The sequence below is a fragment of the Salmo salar genome, chromosome ssa20 (genome assembly GCF_905237065.1).
Source record: "Salmo salar chromosome ssa20, Ssal_v3.1, whole genome shotgun sequence".
NCBI lineage: Eukaryota > Metazoa > Chordata > Actinopteri > Salmoniformes > Salmonidae > Salmo > Salmo salar.
This window is the reverse complement of record NC_059461.1, coordinates 43,068,294-43,093,812: the sequence shown is the minus strand read 5'-3', so window position 1 is coordinate 43,093,812 and position 25,519 is coordinate 43,068,294. Positions and strand designations below refer to the sequence as shown.

The 25,519-nt window shown below is 42.3% G+C and overlaps 1 protein-coding gene and 1 non-coding gene across 2 annotated transcripts in view; both read left to right on the top strand.

Annotated features, from left to right (window-relative positions):
- The window catches only part of LOC106580640 (protein furry homolog), a 281,327-nt gene that overhangs the window by 193,914 nt on the left and 61,894 nt on the right, over positions 1-25,519 (top strand). Inside the window, exons 47-49 of the mRNA XM_014161918.2 lie at positions 14,379-14,476; positions 14,718-14,888; positions 15,233-15,373. Coding sequence (XP_014017393.1) covers positions 14,379-14,476; positions 14,718-14,888; positions 15,233-15,373 — 410 coding nt within the window. The remainder of the gene's footprint in view (positions 1-14,378; positions 14,477-14,717; positions 14,889-15,232; positions 15,374-25,519) is intronic.
- trnat-ugu (transfer RNA threonine (anticodon UGU)) lies at positions 4,097-4,173 on the top strand. The gene has a single exon. It is a non-coding gene; the product is annotated as a tRNA-Thr (tRNA).

Here is a 25,519-nt window from a genome sequence, read left to right as displayed (position 1 = left end):
CAATTGTCTTAAAATCATTTATTTACTACACTAAGTAATTAACAGAAAAACATACAAACAGTAATTATCGTCACAAAGGATTGGTATAGGAATGTGCCCTTGTGGGCTAAACAGGCAGGTCGGCCTGTTGAACAATGGATCATAAAAGGTCAGCTGTGGCAGTTACACAGAGTTCATTAATATTAACAATTGAAGGCTCACTCATTCGGGAACAATTGCAATCAATATATATTTACGCTCATGTGTCGTCGTGATCCTTGTTCGAGAGTTCTGTTCTGTTAGGGAGTTTTGTCCGCGTTCTCTCTCTCTCTCTCTCTCTCTCTCTCTCTCTCGGTTAGAATGGATCTTTCAGAGCGACATTCATTAATGTCGTCATCGAATGGTTGTTTCGTTGGTCTTCGCGTTCAATGATATAATTTACTTAGCTGCAGACTAATAATTAATATCAAAGACTTGTTCTTATTCTGTCAGTATCAATAGTCTAAAAGTTAACCACGTGGTATGGTTCACTTTCAGTAGAGGAATTGGAAGGTAAAACCTATTAGCCAACGGAGTGTAGGCCTGGTCTGAAGAAATGTAAATCCGGGGGTGTTTTATAGTGCCCATAGAACAGGCTTGTCAAATGACGCCTGGTCCTGTATGGGTCCCTGGGGGCATGCCTATGACTGAGTTAGATTTGGTTACAGAAATACAATTCTATCACATTACATCAGTACATAGCATCTCAATGTCTTACAAAAGCTTTATCCTTATTAATACATTCTATACAACCATTATGATGCTATTATATAAACAGTTTTATGGTAATATGGCTATATTGTCTCTTCTGAGTATCACAAAATTGTACCAAGCGGATCAGTTCGTAGCTGGATTCTTCACCAATCTTCCATACCTTCTCCAGAACACAAAATGTCGCTTGGCTCTCCAATTCTATGAGTTGGAAGAATTTCCTGTGTCTCTCTATGGGCCATGTGGCCAGAGACTCTCCTGGAATTTTAGAGTTTTTACGACCCTTTACACACAGGGTGGATTGGGTGCAAAAGGGAGGGGTCAACTGTCCTCCCTGTACCAAAAGAGGCCAACGTCATGACACTGTGTCTGCCCCACGTACCCGGCCTCCAATGAGTCTATTCAGCCTGGTACGCCCTGTGCCTGCTCCTCGCACTTGCCCCGAGGTGCGTGTTACCAGTCTGGCGCCACCTGTGCCAGCCCCACGCATCAGGCCTCCAGTGCGCCTGCCCAGTCCGGGGTGTCCTGTTCCTGCTCCCCGCACTCGCCCTGAGGTGCGTGTTACTAGTCTGGCACCACCTGTGCCAGCCCCATGCATCAGGCATTCCAGTGCGCCTGCCCAGTCCGGGGTGTCCTGTTTCTGCTTCCCGCACTCGCCCTGAGGTGCGTGTTACTAGTCTGGCACCACCTGTGCCAGCCCCATGCATTTCAGTGCGCCTGCCCAGTCCGGGGTGTCCTGTTTCTGCTTCCCGCACTGAGGTGTGTGTTACTAGTCTGGCGCCACCTGTGCCAGCCCCACGCATCAGGCCTCCAGTGCGCATTCCCAGTCCAGAGCTTCCGGCGACAGTTCCCAGTCCAGAGCTTCCGGCGACAGTTCCCAGTCCGGAGCTTCCGGCGACAGTTCCCAGTCCGGAACCTCCGGCGACGTTTTACAGTCCGGAACCTCCGGCGACGTTTTACAGTCCGGAACCTCCGGCGACGTTTTACAGTCCGGAACCTCCGGCGCCGTTTTACAGTCCGGAACCTCCGGCGACGTTTTACAGTCCGGAACCTCCGGCGACGGCCGCAGTCCGGAACCTCCCGAGACGGCCCGCAGTCCGGAACCTCCCGAGACGGCCCGCAGTCCGGAGTTTCCGGCGACGGTCCGCAGCCCGGAACCTCCGGCAGCGGTCTGCAGTACAGAGCCTCAGGCGATGATCTACAGTCCGGTTCTTCCGACAACCCACGGTCCGGTGGCACAGAAGCAGAGGGATCAGCGGGCGGAGCGGGGGTTACGCCCCGAACCGGAGCCGCCGCCTCTGTTGGAGGATCTGCGGGATGAGAAGGTTATGTGTACTGCACCAGAGCCGCCATAGACAGTAGTTACCCACCCTACCCTCCCTTTCTTTTGGGGGGGGTTTGTTGTTGTTGTTTTGTTTTTTGTTTAGGTGCGGTCGGAGTCCGCACCTTTGGAGGGGGGGGGGGGGGGTACTGTCACGTCCTGATCATGGAAAGATGTTATTTTCTATGGTAGAGTAGGTCAGGGCGTGACGGGTGGTTTTTCTATGTTTTCTATGTTGTCAGGTTCTAGTTTTGTATTTCTATGTTGGGTTTTGTTTGGGCTGATCTCCAATTAGAGGCAGCTGGTCCTCGTTGTCTCTAATTGGAAATCATACTTAAGTAGGGTTTTTTTCCACCTGGGTTTGTGGGAGAATATCTTTGAGTCAGTGTATGTTTCACCTCTGCGTCACGGTTTGTTGTTTTTGTTATTCAGTTTATTTATATGTATTGCATAGTTTCACAGTGTAAATAAAATGTGGAATGACACACACGCTGCACTTTTGTCCGCTCCTCCTTTTGACAACCGTGACACACTAGCAGAGCTCGTTAGGCTGTTATGTTATCCAGAACGTTGGTGACTGCAACTGTGCTGTCAGATTGTCTGTTCGTAAATTCAGAGCGTTTTGCTCTCGGAGCGTTCAGAGCTATCACTGGATGCTCTGACCGATAAGTAGGGTTGATCATAGGGTTGATCGTTCGTAAATGATTCAGTTATTCTGCGCTCTGGCACACTCAGACGACATGTATTTTGTGAAGACATGTAGCTAGTTAGCTAGCTAGCTAAACAATGAACCATAATCCCAACTCATGACGTTACTACCCTGCATGAATCTGCAGGTAGCTAACCAACCAGGTTCAATGTTAGTTAGCTAACATTAGGCTATAACTAGTCAAGCAAATGGCTCTGAGATATGAATTATAAGGTCATACACGTAACTTTAGCTAGCGAGCCAGCCAGATAACATTAGCTAGCTAACATTACATGAACTTGAAATGAAACCACTTTCTGTTAAAATTAGAAACGTGTAATATCTGAAAATGTTGCTAGCTAGACTATCTTACCTGTATACATCATGGATGGACAAGTCTCCTGTCGGATGCCATGGTTGCACTTAATTTGAAGATGTAATCCGGAGACAGGTGTAAAATATATGGGTTCCCGAGTGGCGCAGTGGTCCAAGACACTGCTTCTCAGTGCAAGAGGCGTCACTGCAGTACCTGGTTCAAATCCAGATTGCATCCGATCCGACCGTGATTGGGAGTCTCATGGAGTGGCACTCAATTGGCCCAGCGTTGCCTGGGGTAGGCTGTCATTGTAAATAAGAATTTGTTCTCTGACTTGCCTAGTTAAATAAAAAGGTATTTTCTCCATCTCCTTAGCTATCATAATCGAATTCCACTGATTTCAATATTCGGTCCTCCAGAAAGTGGAGAGCATACACATAACGTTAGCTAGCGAGCCAGCCAGCTAACTTTGGCTAACAGTACACTTTAACTTGACATAGGTTTATTCAGTTTTACGACGTGATAAAAAAATTTAAAGACCCGTTAGACAGGATTACTTAGACATCGACCAGCTCAAATAGACAGAAGCATGCTATATGGCAGATCAATCCAAACTCATCTCTCGGCATGTCCAGCCCACTCATTATCTCAGCCAATCATGGCTAGCGGGAAGGTTGCTGGCATTTTCTGTGGCTAAACCAACTGGTTCGTAATTTAACAATTTTATTCGCATTTACAGATGGCGTACAAGTTTGATAATAAGGCACAAAAAGGTTTATGTTCAAACGGCTCTCCTGTGAAGTAGTGACCCACAACATAAGCCTAGTTTCCTGAAACAGGTCACATTTTTATTAAAGTTTTACAAAATGTACATCAATGTAAGTACAAAGACTTTACCATATCCCAACCACCTTTACTCCCTTTACACATCCACCCCACACCCTCCCTCAGTTCGGGTCCTAGAAAACATAATTCTACAGAGATATCACAACAAATAAACAAACAAACAAGAACACTGGAAAAATATGAATTGGTCCATACTGGTCCCGTGTGGCTCAGTTGGTAGAGTGATGGTGTTTGTAACGCCAGGGTTGTGGGTTCGATTCCCACGGGGGACCAGTATGGAGAAGAATGTATGAAATGTATGGAATGTATGCATTCACTACTGTAAGTTGCTCTGGATAAGAGCGTCTGCTAAATGACTAAAATGTAAATGTAAATGAATTGTCTCACCTACAAACAACTCAATACAGATTCAAGGTACAGAAAGTGGAGCAACAGAAATGTAAATAAATGATCAGACAAACTTGCTTGGACTGGATAGCATTATATTGATGACTGTACCAATTATGTAATGACTACTGGTAATGCCTACTGGGAAACCTTAACCTCTCTAGGGTAGGTGGCACCAAATCGTCCCACCTACGTAACAGCCAGTGTAATCCCGTGGCGCGTTATTCAAAAACCTCAAAAATGCAAAAACTTCAATTTTTCAAACTTATGACTATTTTACACCATTTTAAAGACAAGACTCTCGTTAATCTAACCACACTGTCCGATTTCAAAAAGGCTTTACAACGAAAGCAAAACATTAGATTATGTCAGCAGAGTACCCAGCCAGAAATAATCAGACACCCATTTTTCAAGCTAGCATAGAATGTCACATAAACCCAAACCACAGCTAAATGCAGCACTAACCTTTGATGATCTTCATCAGATGACAACCCTAGGACATTATGTTATACAATACATGCATGTTTTGTTCAATCAAGTTCATATTTATATCAAAAACCAGCTTTTTACATTAGCATGTGACTAGCATGTGACTAGCATTCCCACCGAACACTGCCGGTGAATTTACTAAATTACTCATGATAAACGTTCACAAAAAGCATAACAATTATTTTAAGAATTATAGATACAGAACTCCTCTATGCACTCGATATGTCCGATTTTAAAATAGCTTTTCGGTGAAAGCACATTTTGCAATATTCTCAGTAGATAGCCCGGCATCACAGGGCTAGCTATTTAGACACCCAGCAAGTTTAGCACTCACCAAAGTCAGATTTACTATAAGAAAAATGTTATTACCTTTGCTGTCTTCGTCAGAATGCACTCCCAGGACTTCTACTTCAATAACAAATGTTGGTTTGGTTCAAAATAATCCATAGTTATATCCAAACAGCGGCGTTTTGTTCGTGCGTTCAAGACACTATCCGAAAGGGTAAATAAGGGTGACGCGCATGGCGCAATTCGTGACCAAAAAATTCTGAATATTCCATTACCGTACTTCGAAGCATGTCAACCGCTGTTTAAAATCAATTTTTATGCCATTTTTCTCATAAAAAAGCGATAATATTCCGACCGGGAATTTGCGTTTAGGTAAACAGACGAAAGAAAATAAAGCATGGGGTCGACTCAGGCACGCGCCTAAGCCCATAGTACTCTGATCGGCCACTTGCCAAAAGCGATAATGTGTTTCAGCCAGAGGCTGCCTCGATATTGTTCAACTTTTTCCCGGGCTCTGAGAGCCTATGGGATCCGTAGGAAGTGTCACGTTAGCCTCTTGAGCATCTGATCCCGTTAGCGGGATCAAAATCCAGCGAAAAATCATATCGCCAATTAGCATTAAAAAATTATCATAATTTTTTACAAAAATTAAAAATATTTTTTTTTTTTTTTTATAGATACACCTCTCCTGAATCGACCCACGTCGTCCGATTTCAAAAAGGTTTTACAGGAAAAGCAAATCATTAGATTATATTAGATGAGTCCATCGTAAAAAGCAGCTTCATAGCCATTTTCCGACCAACCACTTCCATCACATATTATCAATAAACAGCTAAATGTAGCACTAACCTTTTACAAACTTCATCAGATGGCACCCCTAGGACATCATGTTATACAATGCATGCATTCTTTTGTTCAATAAAGGTCATATTTATATATAAAAACAGCATTTTACATCTCTGTCTGACGTTGACTACCTAATTTCCCCTCAAAAGCGTCCCGGTAAACAATGCTACGTTTCAATAAATTGCTATACTATAACGATTTTTTAAATGTATATTGTCAATCTAACATTTATAGATGAATATCTCTTGAGAACACCCGTCATACCAGATTTTAAATTAACTTTACTGGGTAATCACACTTTGCGATAAAAAGGAGATGCGATACTCAGAAAATCAGCTAATATACAGTGCTCGGCGCCATCTTGGATGCAACAGTATGAACCATATCATCTTCAATAATATTGTCAATAATCGCCTACCTTTAGTTGTCTTCATCAGAAAGCATCCCAGGTCCACAACAGATGTATTTTCGGTCAAAAAGTCCATACTTCACGTTCCATTAGCCTGATGTTGGTAGCGCGTCCTATGGCTCTCTCCAAACGCAGCTCTGCACTTCATACTGAAAGCAATCCTCGCGCATGTAGGTTCGTTCAAACATGTCAAACGTTGTATAAAATAAATGTTCAGGGCCACTAACACCAAGAGAGCCAATAAGATTCGAGGGGGATGCATTCATTGCCTTTAAAACCGTTTCCAAAGGTGGGGGCAGACATGGCCGCCGGCGTCATAATGGTGATGGCCCATCCCCTGTGACCAATTTCAAACTCCTGTCATTCACTGAGTTTTGACTCTATAAGGCTCAAACCACTGTGAAAGGACTGGCGACATCTAGTGGAAGCAATAGGAAGTGCCAAAATATTCCTAAACCCCTGTGTTTTTCAATGGGATAGGTTAGAACTCAATACAACACATCAGGTATCCACTTCCTGTCAGAAAATGTCTCAGGGTTTTGCCTGCCAAATGAGTTCTGTTATACTCACAGACACCATTCAAACAGTTTTAGAAACTTTAGAGTGTTTTCTATCCATATATAATAAGTATATGCATGCCCTATCTTCTGAGTTTGATTAGTAGGCCGTTGAAAATGGGAACGATTTTTTTTCAAAATGCGCTGTGGCGCCCCCTATCCTAGGGTATCCTCAAGAGGTTAAAGCAAAGATCCTCAGTCTTCAATAAAAATAGCCAAGATGAAACACAACTTGTCAGACAGGCCACTTCCTGCATGGAATCTTCTCAGGTTTTGGCCTGCCATTTGAGTTCTGTTATACTCAGACACCATTCAAACAGTTTTAGAAACTTTAGCGTGTTTTCTATCCAAAGCCAATAATTATATGCATATTCTAGTTACTGGGCAGGAGTAGTAACCAGATTAAATCGGGTACGTTTTTTATCCGGTCGTGTCAATACTGCCCCCTAGCCCTAACAGGTTAAAGCTTATCATCAGAGGGGAGCCTCTGCAAGCCATTAAAGTATGATATAAATGGTTGCCATTTTCTAACAAATGCATCATTGGAACCCCTAAGAGAACACTTAATTTTCTCAAGCTTTAGGAAGAACATTACGTTGTTGAGCCATTGTGAAATGGAGGGGGGCTGAGCAAACTTCCACTGGAAAATAATTATACGTTGAGCAAATAATGATGTATAAGCAACAAGCATGTTTGGGGTGCAAAGAGAACAAGTCTTCTGAAATAACAAAAAACGCTATCAAGGGACATGGCTGCAGGTTAATTTAAAGCACCTCAGATAACATTTTAAAAATAGAATCCCAGTAATTTTGTAGTTTAAAGCATTGAATGAACATGTGACATTGTGAGAAATGACATCTATCACACATCATTTACATTTGGATATATTTTAGATAATCTGGATTTGGAAAATGCACTCTATGTAAAACCTTAAATTGTATGACACCAAGACGAGCACAAGATGTAGTGGAGTGAACTCTGTCAATCGCCTCATCCCACCACTCCTGTGTAAATCCAACACCCATTTCCCATCCCCAAGCAGATTTAGTTTTGTTGGTGGAATGTTTGTCCAATGACATAATACACAGATCTGAGAAATAACTGCCTCCTGTCGAGGTAATAGTGTCAATAAACCATCGCAGGTTTGGCAAGGGGGTAGAGCAGGGAACCCAGAAAATTGGAAGCAGACATAATGCCTCATTTGAAGGTAACGGGGAACAAAATATGGATACAAGAGTATTTAGAGGCCAGGTTGGGAAAATTTGAAAAAAGTATATTTACATATAAGTCTTGGAAGGACCTAATAGATAGTAGATGCAGAGGATAATTTTTTAAATGCTGTCGAAACTGGTACCAAATCTTACGTGTGGAAAGCACTACAGGATTGCAAGGATAGCGAGAGGGGGATGCTGGAGAGAGAAGAGCAGAGTTAAGCAGGAAGGGAAGCATGAATACAATAATGTGCCTCTAAGTAGCACCATGGGGTATCTGGAGCATGTAACCAGAATGGCAATTTCTGAAAGTTGGCTGCCCAGTAATAGTATAAAAAGTTGGGTAGTGCCAGCCCTCCACTAAACTTGCATCTCTGAAGTAAAGATCTACTGACTCTTGGTACCTTTCCTCCCCAGATAAATGTGGTAACAGCCTGATTGATTAACATTTTAAAAAAATGGTAAAAACAATGGGAGATAGATTGAAATAGATAAAGGAATTTGGGTAAACTGTTGTAACAGCAGTAATCCTTCCTATAAGGGATAGTGGTAAACTACCCCATCTTTGAAAATCTGATTTAATTTGCGTAAGGAGGGGAGCAAAGTTTGCAGAAAAAAAGAGCATGTAATGAACGAGTTACGTTCACTCCAAGGTATTTGAAACCAGAACAGCTAAGCTGAAAAGGCAAATCTGTCTGCTGGACCTGTAGCGCTGCTGGAGTGATTGGGAAGCACTCACTTTTCTGGAGTTCTCCAGAATGAAAGAATAGAATGTAAACAGGTTACAGAGTTATTTACATAGGTAACATAGGTTATCATTATATGTAGATGATTTGTTACTCTATGTTCAACTCCTTCCCGTGTTACACCTTGGAAAGAGGAGGATGCCTGTAAAGCTACCGAAAGGGGCTCAATAGTGACGGCAAATGATTAAAGGGACAGTGGGCAGCCTTGGCGTGTCCCATGTTCCAGGGCAAAATAATCAGAATGGGTGTCATTGGTACAGACACTGGCCTGTGGAGATGTATACAAGAGACGGATCCATGAGCAAAATGTTTTAATAACAGCAAATAGGTTGTCCCATTCAATTCTGTTGAATGCCTTGGGATTTGGGATTTTCCCACCTCAGGGGAGTTGGAGAATTGTTTAGAATAAATAATGTTAAACAGCGTCCAAATATCAAAAAATTAATATCTGTCCTTTATAAAGCCGGTTTGTTCCTCTGATATGAGTCCTGGTAAGACTACTTCCAGATGCCTCGCTATCACCTTCGCCAGCACCTTTACATCCACATTAAGGAGGCTTAGGGGCCTAAATAAAGAACAGGAAGTTGGGTCTTTCCCCTTCTTAAGGAGTAGCGCTATTGAAGTCTGTGTTAGGGTAGGTTTCACCGAGCCACGTTCAAGTGACTCATTATACATAGATAAAAGTAAAGGGGCTAACTTGGTATGGAATTTCTTAAAGAACTCAGTTGGAAAGCCATCAGTCCTTGGAGCTTTGCTGTTCTGCACTTACTTGATAGACTGAATAACTTCTTCAAGGCTGAGAGGAGAATCAAGGTAATCTGCAGTTTCAGCCTCAACTGTGGGAGTTTCCAGTTCAAGTCAAATGGGCAGTATCTGATGGAAATGCAGACATAATGAGGGAAGAATAAAAAGATTTGAAGGTGTCATTGATCCCCATAGGGTCAGAAATCAAGCTATGAGAGGAATATTTAATTTGGGGAATCAGACAGGTAGCAGCGCTGCTTTTCAATTGGTGTGCGATCAGAAGACTTGCCCTGTTGCTATGTTCATAGTAGGTACCACGTAAATGCAATAGTAACCGTTCTGCATCTGTAGTGGACAAGAGATTGAAGTCAGATTGTAAATTCAAGCATTGCTTAAATAGCTCTGGAGATGACGTCAAGGCATATTGATGGACAAAGTCAAGGATGGCTTTAGTGAGTTCTTCTAGTTTAGCTTTCCGAGTTTTGTTTAAATAAGAAGAAGAATAAATAGTTCATCCTCTAAGATAGGCCTTAAGGGATTCTCATGAGAATGAGAGGTTGAGCTTGTCCGATTAGAAGAAAATAAAAGTATCAATAGAAGTGGAGATAACGTTACAGAAGTCTGCATCAGACAGGAGAAGAGAATTGAATTTCCAACAGAGAGGAGTACGAGTTTATGTCGAGGGCTAAAGGTCCATGGTCAGAAATTACAATGGGAAATATTCAGAAGAGGTGACATTTGGAAGTAACTTATGATCAATAAAGAAATAGTCAATACGAGAAAAATAATGGTGTGCATGTGAAAAGAAAGAATACTCTCTTGCCTGGGGATTCTGAAATATCCAGGGATCTGTACACCCATTCTGAACCATAAAATATGAGAAGGACTTTGACATAGCAGAAGGAGACAGTTCTTGGGTTGGAGCGGTCTGAAGCAGGGCTAATAACACAATTCAGATCCACGCCAATTATCAAAAGATGGGTGTTCAGAGAAGGGATTTTCCCCAGCAACCAATTGGCAAATTCAACATTCAGTGTATATATTGACCAAAACTACAAGTGTGCCAAATGGTGCCAATTATTATTAAATGTCTCCCATTACTTTCTGAAATGTATTATTTTACTAACCAAAATTGCTACCCCTTTGGCTTTGGAGTTAATGTCTGAATGGAAAACCTGACTAAACCTGGAGTTTTGTAGCATTGAGTGATCTTTAATGTGCAAATGGGTCTCTTGTAGAAATACCCCATCTGCTTTTAGCTTTTTCAAATGGGAGAAGACCCTAGACCTCGAGACAGAATTATTCATTGTTTTAGTATTCCAAGATAAAAACCAGATAGGATTAGGCCTACCTATTCACCATCTAAAATATTGAAAGGAAAAAAGGTGTTAAAACAGACCAAATATTTGCAAAGATAAAATAGAAAACGAATGAAAAAAGCAACAAAATATATAGATTTTTATTTTATAAAAGAAAAATAAAAGAACCAAAAACGGTCCCCCCATCCCCTCCCCTTTCACCCAAACCCAAAGTCTCCTTCCCCAGCGAATGGAATGCTTTGATGCATATGTATAAACAGAAAACCTTCCTATCCTAACACGGAGAAGCTCCATAGCATAAGTAGTGAAATACATTTGAAAAGGCATTCACAAAACGGTAAAGTAGGTCAACAGATGGCGCCGGCAGATAGCTGTGCTTCTAGCTGCTAGGCAACTTTGCAGTATTTTGTTTTTGTAACGTGTTATTTGTTACATTATTATCCCAGAAATGTCTTTGTGTTATTACATACAGCCGGGAAGAACTTTTGGATATCAGAGCAGCAGTAACTCACCAGCATTACCAGCATTACGACCAGGAATACGACTTTCCCGAATCGGATCCTTTGTTCGTACCCCCCAGAGCAATTGAACTTATCCCAGAGGCTGATCTAAAAAAACGCCGGCGTAGAAGAGGTATTCGGAGTGGACTTTTAGTCCGACTCATGAGGCATTCACACCACCCACCACTTCCGGGTATATTACTCACTAATGTTCAGTCTCTGGATAATAAAGTTGACGAGCTCAGGGCTGTAACATACTCTGTTTCATGGAAACATGGCTCTCTCGTGATATACTGTCTGAGTCCGTACAGCCAGTTGGGTTCTCAGTTCATTGCGCAGACAGGAATAAATATATCTCCCGGAAGAAGCAGGGGTTTTCATGATTGGTGTGATTGTGATAACATACAGGAACTCAAGTCCTTTTGTTCACCCGACCTAGAATACCTCACAATCAAATGCCGACCGTATTACCTCCCAAGAGAATTCTCTTCGGTTATAGTCACAGCCGTGTATATTCCCCCTCAAGCCGATACCACGACGGCCCTCAAGGAACTTCACTGGACTTTATGCAAACTGGAGACCACATATCCTGAGGCCGCATTTATTGTAGCAAAGCAAATTTGAGGAAAATGCTACCGAAGTTCTATCAACACATTGACTGTAGTAATTGCGCTGCTAAAAACACTCGACCACTGCTACTCCAACTTCCGGGATGCCTACAACGCTCTCCCCCGCCCTCCCTTAGGCAAATATGATCACGACTCCATTTTGCTCCTCCCTTCCTATAGGCAGAAACTCAAACAGGAAGTACCCATGCTACGGACTATTCAACGCTGGTCTGGCCAATCGGAATCCACGCTTCAAGATTGTTTTGATCACACGATCTGGGTTATGTTCCGGGCGGCCTCCGAGGATAACATTGATGAATACACGGATACGGTGACTGAGTTTATCAGGAAGTGTAAAGGAGATGTTGTACCCACTGTGACTATTAAACCTACCCTAACCAGAAACCTTGGATAGATGGCAGCAGTGTGCAAAATTGAATGCGCGAACCACTGTATTTAACCATGGCAAGGTGACTGGGAATATGGCCGAATACAAACAGTGTAGTTATTCCATCCGTAAGCCAATCAAACAGGCAAAACGTCAGTATAGAGACAAAGTGGAGACGCTATTCAACGGCTTAGACACAAGACATATGTGGCAGGGTCTATAGACTACAAAGGGAAAACCAGCCACATTGCGGACACCAACGACTTGCTTCCAGACAAGCTAAACAACTTCTTCGCCTGCTACCAAGGACTGTGGACTCTCCTTCTCCGTGGCCGATATGAGTAAGCCATTTAACCTGTCTGGGAACCTGGGACGCACCCTAGTCAACAGCCAGTGGAATCGCGTCGCGCGGAATACAAATAACTCATAAATGCTATAACATCAATTTCTCAAACATATGACTGTTTTACACCATTTTATAGATACACCTCTCCTGAATCGAACCACATTGTCCGATTTCAAAAAGGCTTTACAGCAAAAGCAAAACATTAGATTATGTTAGGAGAGTACCCTGCCAAAAATAATCACACTGCCATTTTCAAAGCAACTAGCATGCATCACAAATACCCAAAACACAGCTAAATGCAGCACTAACCTTAGACAATCTTCATCAGATGACACTCCTAGGACATCATGTTACACAATACATGCATTTTTTGTTCGATAAAGTTCATATTTATATATAAAAACAGCATTTTACATCGGCGCGTGACGTTCAGAAAATATTTTCTCTCAAATGCTTCCGGTGGATCAGCACTACAATTTACAAAATTACTATTTGAAAACATTGTTAAAATGTAATATTGTCATTCAAAGAATTATAGATTAACATCTCGTGAATGCAACCGCATTGCCAGATTTAAAAATAACTTTACTGGGAAATCACACTTTGCAATAAATGAGGTGCAATGCTCTGAAAAATAGGCTAGGCGATACAGGTTAGCGCCATCTTGGAACCATCTAAAATCAAATATACTATTGTAAATAGTCCCTTACCTTTGATTATCTTCATCAGAAGGCACTTCCAGGAATCCCAGGTCCACAACAAATGTAGTTTTGTTCGAAAAAGTTAATAATTTATGTCCCAATAGCTCCTTCTTGTTAGCGCGTTCCGAAGGCTACTCATAATGTACTGAAGCGCGCGGGACTTATTTACGTTCGTTCAAATATGTCAAACATTGTATAATATAAATCTTTAGGGCCTTTTTCAATCAGAGCTTCAATAATATTCAAGGCGGACGATTGCATTGTCTTACTAAACGTTTCGGAACAAGAGGGTACCTACGGGCGCCCGCGTCATAGTAGTAATGGCCCTCCCTCTATGACCAACTTTCCAGGCCTCTCGTTCGGTCAGTTTTTACCGGAGAAGACTCAAACCACTTTGTAAAGACTGTTGACATCTAGTGGAAGCCTTAGGAAGTGCTAAATGAATCCTAACTCACGGTGTGTTTCATAGGCAAAGTGTTGAAGGTGATTCCACAAATCAGATTTCCACTTCCTGCATGGAATCTTCTCAGGTTTTGGCCTGCCATATGAGTTCTGTTATACTCACAGACACCATTCAAACAGTTTTAGAAACTTTAGGGTGTTTTCTATCCATATCTAATAAGTATATGCATATTCTAGTTACTGGGTAGGAGTAGTAACCAGATTAAATCGGGTACGTTTTTTATCCGGCGGTGTAAATACTGCCCCCTAGCCCTAAGAGGTTAACTAATGCATAGGAGCCTCGTCCACGAGCGTCTTCTTCATTCACATGCTCAGCCGCGTCAGTTGGTTCTTGTGTCTGTCTCTCATTTTATGCCATCACTGTAGCACTTTGATTTTCTTTCAATGAAAAGCGAGTTATAAATGAAATATATTGTTATTATTTATTATTTATCGTTTTTTGAGTGAAATGGAAGCCCTATTTCTCTTGTTCCCCAGGTTTCCCTCTGAACGTTCTCTGTCTGCTGCCACATCTGGTCCAGAACTTCGACGGCCCATCCCAGTTCTGTAAAGACGTGGCTCAGAGAATAGCTCAGGTTAGTCTCCTCGTCAACTTTCCAGTCAATGTGCATTATTTAATAGATAAACAAGGACTTTACACATACAAAATTAGGTGAAATAGGTACATTTTCTCCAGAAATTAAGTCAATGTAAAGCATATAAATGTACTCTTGCTCATTTTGAATTTGAATTCATGTCAATCTAATTCATTATTTATGATTCATTGCCAATATGTACCGTAAATATTTAGTATTTGGTTTCTGCTTGGATGGCCAGGTATGCTTGGAGGAGAAGAATTCGAAACTGTCCAACTTGGCCCATGTGATGACCCTGTACAAAACACACTCGTACACCCGGAACTGCTTCTCCTGGGTCAACGTCGTCTGTCGCTATCTCCACGAGGCCTTCTCCGAGATCACCCTCAACATGGTCACTTACATGGCCGAGGTCTGTATGGCTGTTCTATGGATAACCATACTCCTCTTAAGCCAGATTCACACTATAGGGCCAAACCAATCCAGTTCAAGACGAACTGAACAGGGCTGGCCTGGTTTGGTATCTACCTTAGTTGCTGGAACCGTGCAGGAAAAGACAATGTGAGAAGAAAATATCTGAGCCAGTCTAGTGCTGTTCGGGTCAGCCCTATAGTGTGAATTATCCTTAAGAGTTTCTGATATATAAAGGAAGTTTCTCCTCGAGTAATATGGATCAATGGATTAAATCGATCGATGTAGGGCTATCCATCCATTTCAGACTGTGTCATTAACTGTGAGTGTGTTCTGATTGGCCAGCTGTTGGAGAAGGGTCTACCCAGCATGCAGCAGACCTTGCTCCAGATCATCTACAGCCTGCTGAGTCACATGGACCTGTCAGTCATTCAGGCAAAGCCATTCAATATGGAGGTCCTCAAGACCATCGAGAAGTTTGTCCAGGTGAGAGGAACATGACGTTGTTATTAGTGAAATAATACGTTTTGAAGTTGAGGACTTCTCCCCTCCTGACTGACTGGCCATTTCAAGATGGTCAGCTAATTCGGTTCTATGTGTAGGCTAAAGCCTCTGCTGACCTTGTGTTTAGCGAAGCTGACAGCAGCTCGCTAGCCTAGCTTGCTAGCTAGCAACTCGCTAGCCTAGCTTGCTAGCTAGCAACTCGCTAGCTAGCAACTCGCTAGCTAGCAACTTGCTAGCCACTCGCTAGCTAGCAACTTGCTAGCCTATCTAACGTAAACTCACTCACTTTTGTACATCGCCTTGGTCCGTACAATTGACCTTATTTTAGCGCCCAAAAAACGTAATACTTCCAGATCAACTGTAATGTCAATACCATTGTAAAGCACAATTTCTCCCCTTTCCAACAAATTCCATTACGAGACCTCCACGCTGCCCGTTTCTGCATGATTCAAGAAGGCAATGAGCTCCGTCGGGTCTTTTTAAAAATGGCGGGTGGGTAAGCGAAACGAATGCGTGATAGTGAGAAGGAGAGATGTCATGTGGGAAACTGCTTTTTTTCACTCGATCTGTCCAACTTATCACCTTATCGCCTCTAAAATGTAAATAAAACACTATAAAGAGTTTATATAATGTGTCATTACATACCTATTTGAAGGTGTGTCGAATTTGAATCCGGTTTTTAGGGCGGTGCTAAAGTGATCTTCAGAAGTAAACAGGTTTTTTTGAGAGTCATGATCGCTTGCAGTGATGACGCAAAAAATGACTAGGTATCCCCCTTACCCCCTTCACTGTCCGTTTCTTGTTTTTAAACAATGAGAGAAGTGCTACACCTGGTGGAGAGAGATTGTAAGACAGAAATAGTTGCTTTATGCATGCTGTATGTTACGGCATGACATGACACGTCACAATGTAATGGAGGGTCAGTTTTTTCAACTTTTCTCCAATACTATGTGGCAAAGAAGGGGGTTGAGTGATAAATGGCAGATATGTGAGGGCAGAACTAATAAACGGGCTCTGCCCGATCACTAAAATGGCCACCCCGATCAGAACTACAGATCACAAAATGGCCGACTGCCAAAACTACAATTCCCAGAAGCAAGGGGAACCCTCAGAAGGTGGAGCCGACCCACAGATAAAAGGTCAAGAAAAACCAGGAAGAGAGAGAGAGGGCGGGAAGGATCTATGAACCATAGAGAAAGAGACAATCTACATTGGCTGGATTTACCGTGTACGAGCTGGACTGTTTTGGACTTACCTGTTGGCGTTTAGACCTGGACCTACCGAGAACCAGATTTGTGTACCGAACCCTGCTATCCTTGACCTTACCTGCGGCCTGGGTGGACCAGGACAGCGAAACAAACACACAGGTACTGTCATGTTCGAAAGAACTTTCCTTCTGGGCTGACTTTGGTGACAGTTTCCCACTTAATTTGTGACAAACGCTCCTAACTTTGAAGAGGTTTGCCACAACTATAGATCCATTACCATGTCGATCAACGCTTCAATAGGAATGTAGTTCACACCCCAGATTTTGAAGTCAACGCAGTCGCTACAGTCCCATTAGTTTTCTTTGCAGCCTCGTATGTAAGTCGCTCTGGATAAGAGCGTCTGCTAAATGACGTAAGTGTAAATGTAAATGTATGACTGTCGCGGTTGCGCACATTTGTAAGGAATGGGGTGAGTTTACGTTAGCTGATATTTCTCTGTCAAATCCATTATGGCATATACTGTAGCAAGAGCCAGTGTCTGGAATTAGTTTCATAACACAATCGTTTTACAACATCTTGCTATGAAAGTAGCATGCAACTTAGTTTGAAACGTTCATCATGTCGTGTTAATCTCTCTGGGCCAGTGGGACGTTAGCGTCCCACCCTATTCAACAGCCAGTGGAATCGCGTGGCGCGAAATACAAATACCTAAAAAATGCTATAACTTCAATTTCTCAAACATATGACTATTTTACACCATTTGAAAGATAAGACTCTCGTTAATCCAACCACGTTGTCCGATTTCAAAAAGGCTTTACAGCGAAAGCAAAACATTAGATTATGTCAGGAGAGTACCCAGCCAAAAATAATCACACAGCCATTTTCAAAGCAAGCATATATGTCACAAAAACCAAAACCACAGCTAAATGCAGCACTAACCTTTGATCTTCATCAGATGACACTCCTAGGACATTATGTTATACATGCATGTTTTGTTCAATCAAGTTCATATTTATATCAAAAACCAGCTTGTTACATTAGCATGTGATGTTCAGAACTAGCATACCCACCGCAAACTTCCGGTGAATTTACTAAATTACTCATGATAAACGTTCACAAAATACATAACAATTATTTTAAGAATTATAGATACAGAACTCCTTTATGCAATCGCTGTGTCAGATCTTAAAATAGCTTTTTCGGCGAAAGCACATTTTGCAATATTCTGAGTACATAGCTCTGCCATCACATGCTAGCTAATTTAACACCCACCAAGTTTGGGGAAACTTAAACTCAGAATTACTTTTAGAAAAATTGGATTACCTTTGCTGTTCTTCATCAGAATGCACTCCCAGGACTTCTACTTCAACAACAAATGTTGTTTTGGTTCCAAATAATCCATAGTTATATCCAAATATCTCAGTTTTGTTCGTGCGTTCAGGTCACTATCCGAAGGGTAACGCGCGAGCGCATTTCGTGACAAATAATTTCTAGATATTCCATTACCGTACTTAGAAGCATGTCAAACGCTGTTTAAAATCAATTTGTATGCTATTTTTCTCATAAAATAGCGATAATATTCCAACCGGACAACTTTGTATTCATTCAAAGACTGAAAGAAAAAAATTGAGAAGTCTCGTGAACGCACATCTCAGTCTCACTGTACCCAGTCAGGCCACTTACAAACTCTGCTGCTGTACTTTGCCCAGAGACAGCAGACACCCCATTCCACTTTCTGGCGGCTTTAGAGAGCCAATGGAAGCCTTAGAAAGTGTCACGTAACAGCACAGATGCTGTATTTTTGATAGAGATGCAACAGAAGGACAACAAATTGTCAGACAGGGCACTTCCTGCATGGAATCTTCTCAGGTTTTGGCCTGCCATATGAGTTCTGTTATACTCACAGACACCATTCAAACAGTTTTAGGAACTTCCGAGTGTTTTCTATCCAAATCTACTTATTATATGTATATTCTAGTTTCTGGGCAGGAGTAGTAACCAGATTAAATCGGGTACGTTTTTTTATCCGGCCGTGAAAATACTGCCCCCTAGCCCAGACAGGTTAAGACATGTTACCATGGAAACGGTATCAACTGCGACTTGAATGCCCGCTCTTAAGTCAGCTCTGCTGTCTTACAACACAATATACTACATATAACTGGCTAGTTATGTCTTGTCTCGTCTCTCCTTAAGTCGGCTGTTAGATCCTTGACGGAACTATTAATGTCCCTACAGGTGTAGGCTACATGTGGACATTGCACAAACATTGCCCAGCTTGAATATAGATGCATTTATCTACAAAAAATGTATGGGTGTGTTTGTGTTACAAGACAAATAATTTTATGCTGTAAATATCATATTGATGCGCTTACAAAGACAGTATACCTACACATACCTAGCAAATACAAATAAGTTGTGTATAGAGTACCTAGAATGGCATTCTATTTGTCTTTTTGGCCAATTCTAAGGATTTGGCTGTCTAACCACACACTGACATGCACAGCTCTCTGGGTGAGGTTCTGTCTTAAAGTCTCCAGTGGGTGATGAAATCCTTCCATCTATGTAATGTATTACAGGTTATGGACAATGTAGTCAGGTGGCAGGACAAGTGGAGTGCATGACAATCCTGGATATGACAGAGTTTGCCTCAACCCATGGGTCCATCAGGCAGAGTTTATTAACTACAGGCAAATACCCCGTAATGTCAAAGTAGAATTATGTTTTTAGAAATGTTAACAAATTAATAAAAAATTACAAGCTTAAGTGTCTTGAGTCGATATGTATTCAACCCCTTTGTTATGGTAAGCCGAAATATATTCAGGAGTAAAAATATGCTTAACATCTCACAGAATAAGTTTTAAATTTTTTTGCCTAAAATGACATACCCAAATCTAACTCTTGATACCATTTGAAAGGAAACACTTTTTGTGGAAATGTTAAATGAATGCAGGAGAATAAAGCATTAGATCTGGTAAAAGATAATACAATGAAAGAAATATGTGTTTTTGTATTTCTTTTGGACCATCATCTTTGAAATGCAAGAGAAATGCCATCATGTGTTATTCCAGCCCAGCGACAATTTAGATTTTGGCAACTAGTTTTAGACTGATCCAATGAACCATTGCATTTCTGTTCAAAATGTTGTATCAAGACGGCCCAAATGTGCCTAATTGGTTTATTAATACATTTTATACATAACTGTGCACTCTCCTCAAACAGTAGCTTGGTGTTATTTCACTGTAGTAACTACTATAAATTGGACAGTGAAGTTAGATTAACAAGAATTTAAGCTTTCTGCCAATATCAGACCTCGCTTCGAGTCCTTAGGAATCTTTGCAGTATTTCGTTTTTTATGTATTATTTCTTACATTGTTACCCCAAGAAATCTTAAGTCTTATTACATACAGCCGGGAAGAACTATTGGATATAAGAGCGACGTCAACTTACCAACATTACGATAAGGAATACGACTTTCCCGAAGCGGATACTCTGTTTGGACCACCACCCAGGACAATGGATCTAATCCCAGAAGTCGATCCAAAACAATGACGCCGCAGAAGGGGCAGATGGAGCGACCTCCTGGTCAAGCTCTGTAGACGTGCAAATCGCCAACCACTCCCGAGTATACGACTCGCCAATGTTCAGTCTCTTGACAACAAGGTAGACGAAATTCAAGCAAGGGTTGCCTTCCAGAAAGACATCAGAGATTGTGACATTCTCTGTTTCACGGAAACATGGCTATCTCGGGATATGTTGTCGGAATTCTCCATGCATTGCGCCGACAGAGATAAACACCTCTCTGGGAAGATGCGCATGCTTCATGATTAACGACTCATGGTGTAATCATAACAACATACAGGAACTCAAGTCCTTCTGCTCTCCCGACCTAGAATTCCTTACAATCAAATGACGGCCATATTACCTCCCAAAAGAATTCTCATCAGTTATGGTCACAGCTGTGTACATTCCCCTTCAAGCAGACACCACAATGGCCCTCAAGGAACTTCACTGGACTCTATGTAAACTGGAAACCATATATCCTGAGAGTGCATTTATTGTAGCTGGGGATTTTAACAAAGCAAATTTGAGAACAAGGCTACCTAAATTCTATCAACATATTGATTGCAGGACTTGGGGGTAATACACTCGATCACTGCTACTCTAACTTCCGCGATGCATACAAAGCCCTCCCCCGCCCTCCCTTCGGGAAATCCGACAACGATGCCATCTTGCTCCTACCGTCTTATAGGAAGAAACTCAAACAGGATGTACCAGTGACGAGAACCATTCAACGCTGGTCTGACCAATCGGAAGCCACGCTTCAAGATTGTTTTGATCACGCGGACTGGGATATGTTTCAGTCAGCCTCAGAGAACAACATCGATCTATACGCTGACTCAGTGAGTGAGTTTATAAGGAAGTGCATTGGAGATGTTGTACCCACTGTGACTATTAAAACCTACCCAAACCAGAAACCGTGTATGGATGGCGTCATTTGCACAAAACTGAAAGCGCCAACAACCTCATTTAACCATGGAAAGAAGTCTGGGAATATGGCTGAATATAAACGGTGTAGTTATTCCCTCCGCAAGGCAATCGAACAAGCGAAATGCCGGTACAGGGACGAAGTGGAGTCGCAAAGCAATGGCTCAGACACAAGATGTGGCAAGTATGTGGCAAGGTCTGTATGTGGCAAGGTCTACAGGAAATCACAGACCTCAAAAATAAAAACAGCCACGTCACGGACACTGACGTCACGCTTCCAAACAAACTAAACACCTTCTTTGCCCGCTTTGAGGAAAATACAGTGCCACCATAGCGGCCCGCTAACAAGGATTGCGCCCTCTCTATCTCCGTGGCCGACGTGAGTAAAACATTTAAACGTGTTAACCCTCGCAAGGCTGCTGGCCCAGATGGAATCCCTAGCCACGTCCTCAGACCATGCACAGACCAGCTGGCTGATGTTTTAATGGACATATTCAATCGCTCCCTATCCCAGTCTGCTGTCCCCACATGCTTCAAGATGGCCACCATTGTTCCTGTACCCAAGAAGGCAAAGATAACTGAACTAAATGACTACCGCCCCATGTAGCACTCACTTCTGTCATCATGAAGTGCTTTGAGAGACTAGTCAAGGATCGTATCACCTCCACCTTGCCGGCCACCCTAGACCCACTTCAGTTTGCACACCGCCCCAAGAGGTCCACAGACGATGCAATCGCCATCACACTGCCCACTGCCCTATCCCATCTGGACAAGAGGAATACCTATGTAAGAATGCTGTTCATTGACTACAGCTCAGCATTCAATACTTTTGTACCCTCCAAGCTCATCATCAAGCTGGAGGCCCTGGGTATCAACCCTGCCCTGTGCAATTGGGTCCTGGGCTTTCTGACGGGCCACCCCCAGGTGGTGAAGGTAGGAAACAACATCTCCACTTCGCTGACCCTCAACACTGGGGCCCCACAAGGGTGCGTGCTCAGCTCCCTCCTGTACTCCCTTTTCACACACGACTGCGTGGCCATGCATGCCTCCAACTCAATCATGACGTTTGCAGACGACACAACAGTAGTGGGCTTGATAACCACCAATGACGAGGCAGTCTACAGGGAGGAGGTGAGGACACTTGGAGGGTGGTGTCAGGAAAACAACCTCTCACTCAACGTCAACAAAACAAAGGAGCTGATCGTGGACTTCAGGAAACATCAGAGGGAGCACCCTCCTATCCACATCGAAGGGACAGCAGTGAAGAAGGTGGAACGTTTTAAGTTCCTCGGCGTACACATCACCGACAAACTGAAATGGTCCACCCACACAGACAGTGTGGTGAAGAAGGCGCAACAGCGCCTCTTCAACCTCAGGAGGCTGAAGAAATTTGGCTTGGCACCCAAAACCATGACAAACTTTTACAGATGCACAATCGAGAGCATCCTGTATCGCAGCCTGGTACGGCAACTGCTCCGCCCTCAACCGCAAAGCTCTCCGGTTGTCACGCTTATCGTCGGTGAAGGAGGACCAAAACGCAGCAGGCATGCGGTTGTTCATTTTGAACATTTATTTAACTCCAAAATGAACACAAAAATAACAAAAGAGAACGAACAATAAACTGACAGTCCTGTAATGTTGAAATGCACTAAACACGGAACAATCTCCCACCAATGACAAACACAAACACACCCTAATATATGGGACTCTCAATCAAAGAAATAGACAACACCTGCCTTCAACTGAGAGTCCCAACCCCAATTAACCAAACATAGAAACAGACACACTAGACTCAACATAGAATACATGAAAACCAAACAGTGCCCAAAAACCCTGGAATACTTAAATCAAATGCCCCTTCAACAAACACACCACCCCGAACCACATAAAACGAATACCCTCTGCCACGTCCTGACCAAACTACAATACCAATTAACCTTATACTGGCCAGGACGTGACACCGGTCTGCACAACGCATCACCGGGGGTAAACTACCTGTCCTCCATGATACCTACAGCACCCAATGTCACAGGAAGGCCGAAAAGATAATCAAGGACAACAACCACCCGAGCCACTGCCTGTTCACACTGCTAACATCCAGAAGGCGAGGTCAGTACAGGTGCATCAAAGCTGGGGCCGAGAGACTGAAAAACAGCTTCTATCTCAAGGCCATCAGACAGCTCAACAGCAATCACTAACTCAGAGAGGCTGCTGCCTACATTGAGACCCAATCACTGGCCACTTTAATAAATTAATCACTAGTCACTTTAAACAATTCCACTTTAAATAATGCCACTTTAATAATGTTTATGTCACAGGCGTCAGAATGAGTAGGCCAAGGTGCAGCGTGGAATATGTTCATCTTGTATTTTAATGAAGAAATGAACACTTTACAAAATTAAACAAAAATGACAGCAGACAGTTCCGTCAGATACTCACAACTAAACGGAAAACAACTACCCACGAAAAAAAAACGAAGGAAAAACAGACTGCCTAAGTATGGCTTCCAAGCAGAGACAATGATAGACACCTGCCTCTGATTGGAAACCATACCTGGCCAAATCATAGAAATCAAAACATAGAATGCCCACCCACCTATCACATCCTGGCCTAGCTAAATAGAGAAAACACAGCTCTCCTAGGTCAGAGCGTGACAGTTTATATATCTTGCATTACTCATATCATATGTATATACTGTATTTTATACCATCTATTGCACCTTGCCTATGCTAATCGGACATTGCTCATCCATATATTTATATGTACATATTCTCATTCACCCCTTTAGATTTGTGTGTATTAGGTAGTTGTTGGCGAATTCTTAGATTACTTGTTAGATATTACTGCACTGTCGGAACTAGAAGCACAAGCATTTCGCTACACTCGCATTAACATCTGCTAACCATGTGTATGTGACCAATAACATTTGATTTGATTTGACATATGTCTATGTCCTGGGAAATTTTCTTGTTACTTACAACTTCATGCTAATCACATTAGCCTACTTTAGCTCAACCGTCCTGTGGGGGACCCACCAATCCTGTAAAGGTGAACATGATTTTTGAATGACTACCTCATCTCTGTACCCCACACATACAATTATCTGTAATGTCCTTCAGTCGAGCAGTGAAGTACGAACACAGATTCAACTACAAAGACCAGGGAAGTTTTCTAATGCCTCGCATAGAAGGGCATTGGTAGATGGGAAAATATATATAAATAATTGCAGACATTGAATATCCCTTTGAGCATGGTGAAGTCTTTATTTACACCCAGTGACTACAAAGGTACAGGTGTCCTTCCTAACTCAGTTGCCAGAGAGGAAAGAAACCCTCCAGGGATTTTACCATGAGGCCAATGATGACTTTAAAACAGTTACAGAATTTCATGGTTGTGATATGAGAACTGAGGATGGATCAACAACATTGTAGTTACTCCACAATACTAACCTAATTGACAGAGTGGAAAGAAGGAAGCCTGTACAGAATAAAAATATTCAAAAAACAGACATCCTGTTTGCAACAAGGCACTAAAGTAATACTGCAAAAAATGTGGCAAAGCAATTCACTTTTTGTCCTGAATACAAAGTGTTATGTTTGGGGCAAATCCAATACAACACATTACTGAGTACCACACTCCATATTTTCAAGCATAGTGGTGGCTGCATCATGTTAAGGGTATGCTTGTAATAGTTAAGGACTGGGGAGTTTTTCAGGATTAAAAAGAAACGGAATATAGCTAAGCACAGTTAAAATCCAAGAGCAAAACACGGTTCAGTCTGCTTGCCACCAGACACTGAAAGATGAATTCACCTTTCAGCAGGACAATAGCCTAAAACACAAGGCCAAATCTACACTGTAGTTGCTTACCAAGAAGACAGTGAATGTTCCTGAGTGGCCCATTTACAGTTCTGGCTCAAATCTGATGAAACTCTATGTCAAGATCTCCTGGATTGCCATCACCATAGCAGCCTAATTACCATGTCCTTACGATGTCTACCTGAGACTCCAAGCCAAACTCTACAGAGTCCACCTCCTGGATTCTTAATCTGCAGCCTTCGGCTTCATCCGGTCCATTCTCATCCCCTCGGGAATCCTTCTCTCATCCTTTCTATTTCCCCAATTATATTTTAAACCCATTTCAATGTCTGGTCAAATAAAATAAAATTGTATTGGTCATGGTTAACACATGCACATGGTTAGCAGATGTTAATGCGAGTGTAGCGAAATGCTTGTGGTCAATGTCTGGTCCTTGTGAAAAATAATACAATGAACAGAATACTGAATGTAGTATTCCTTTAACTACTGCAAAAAGGGAAAACGGAGTCTTGCGTCTCAGCAACAAATTTAAAGGCACACCCAACATGACTCTATAAACAGCCTGCTGTGTTGGCTGCAGGCCCTCATTCCAGGCTCACACACTGAAACCTTTCTCC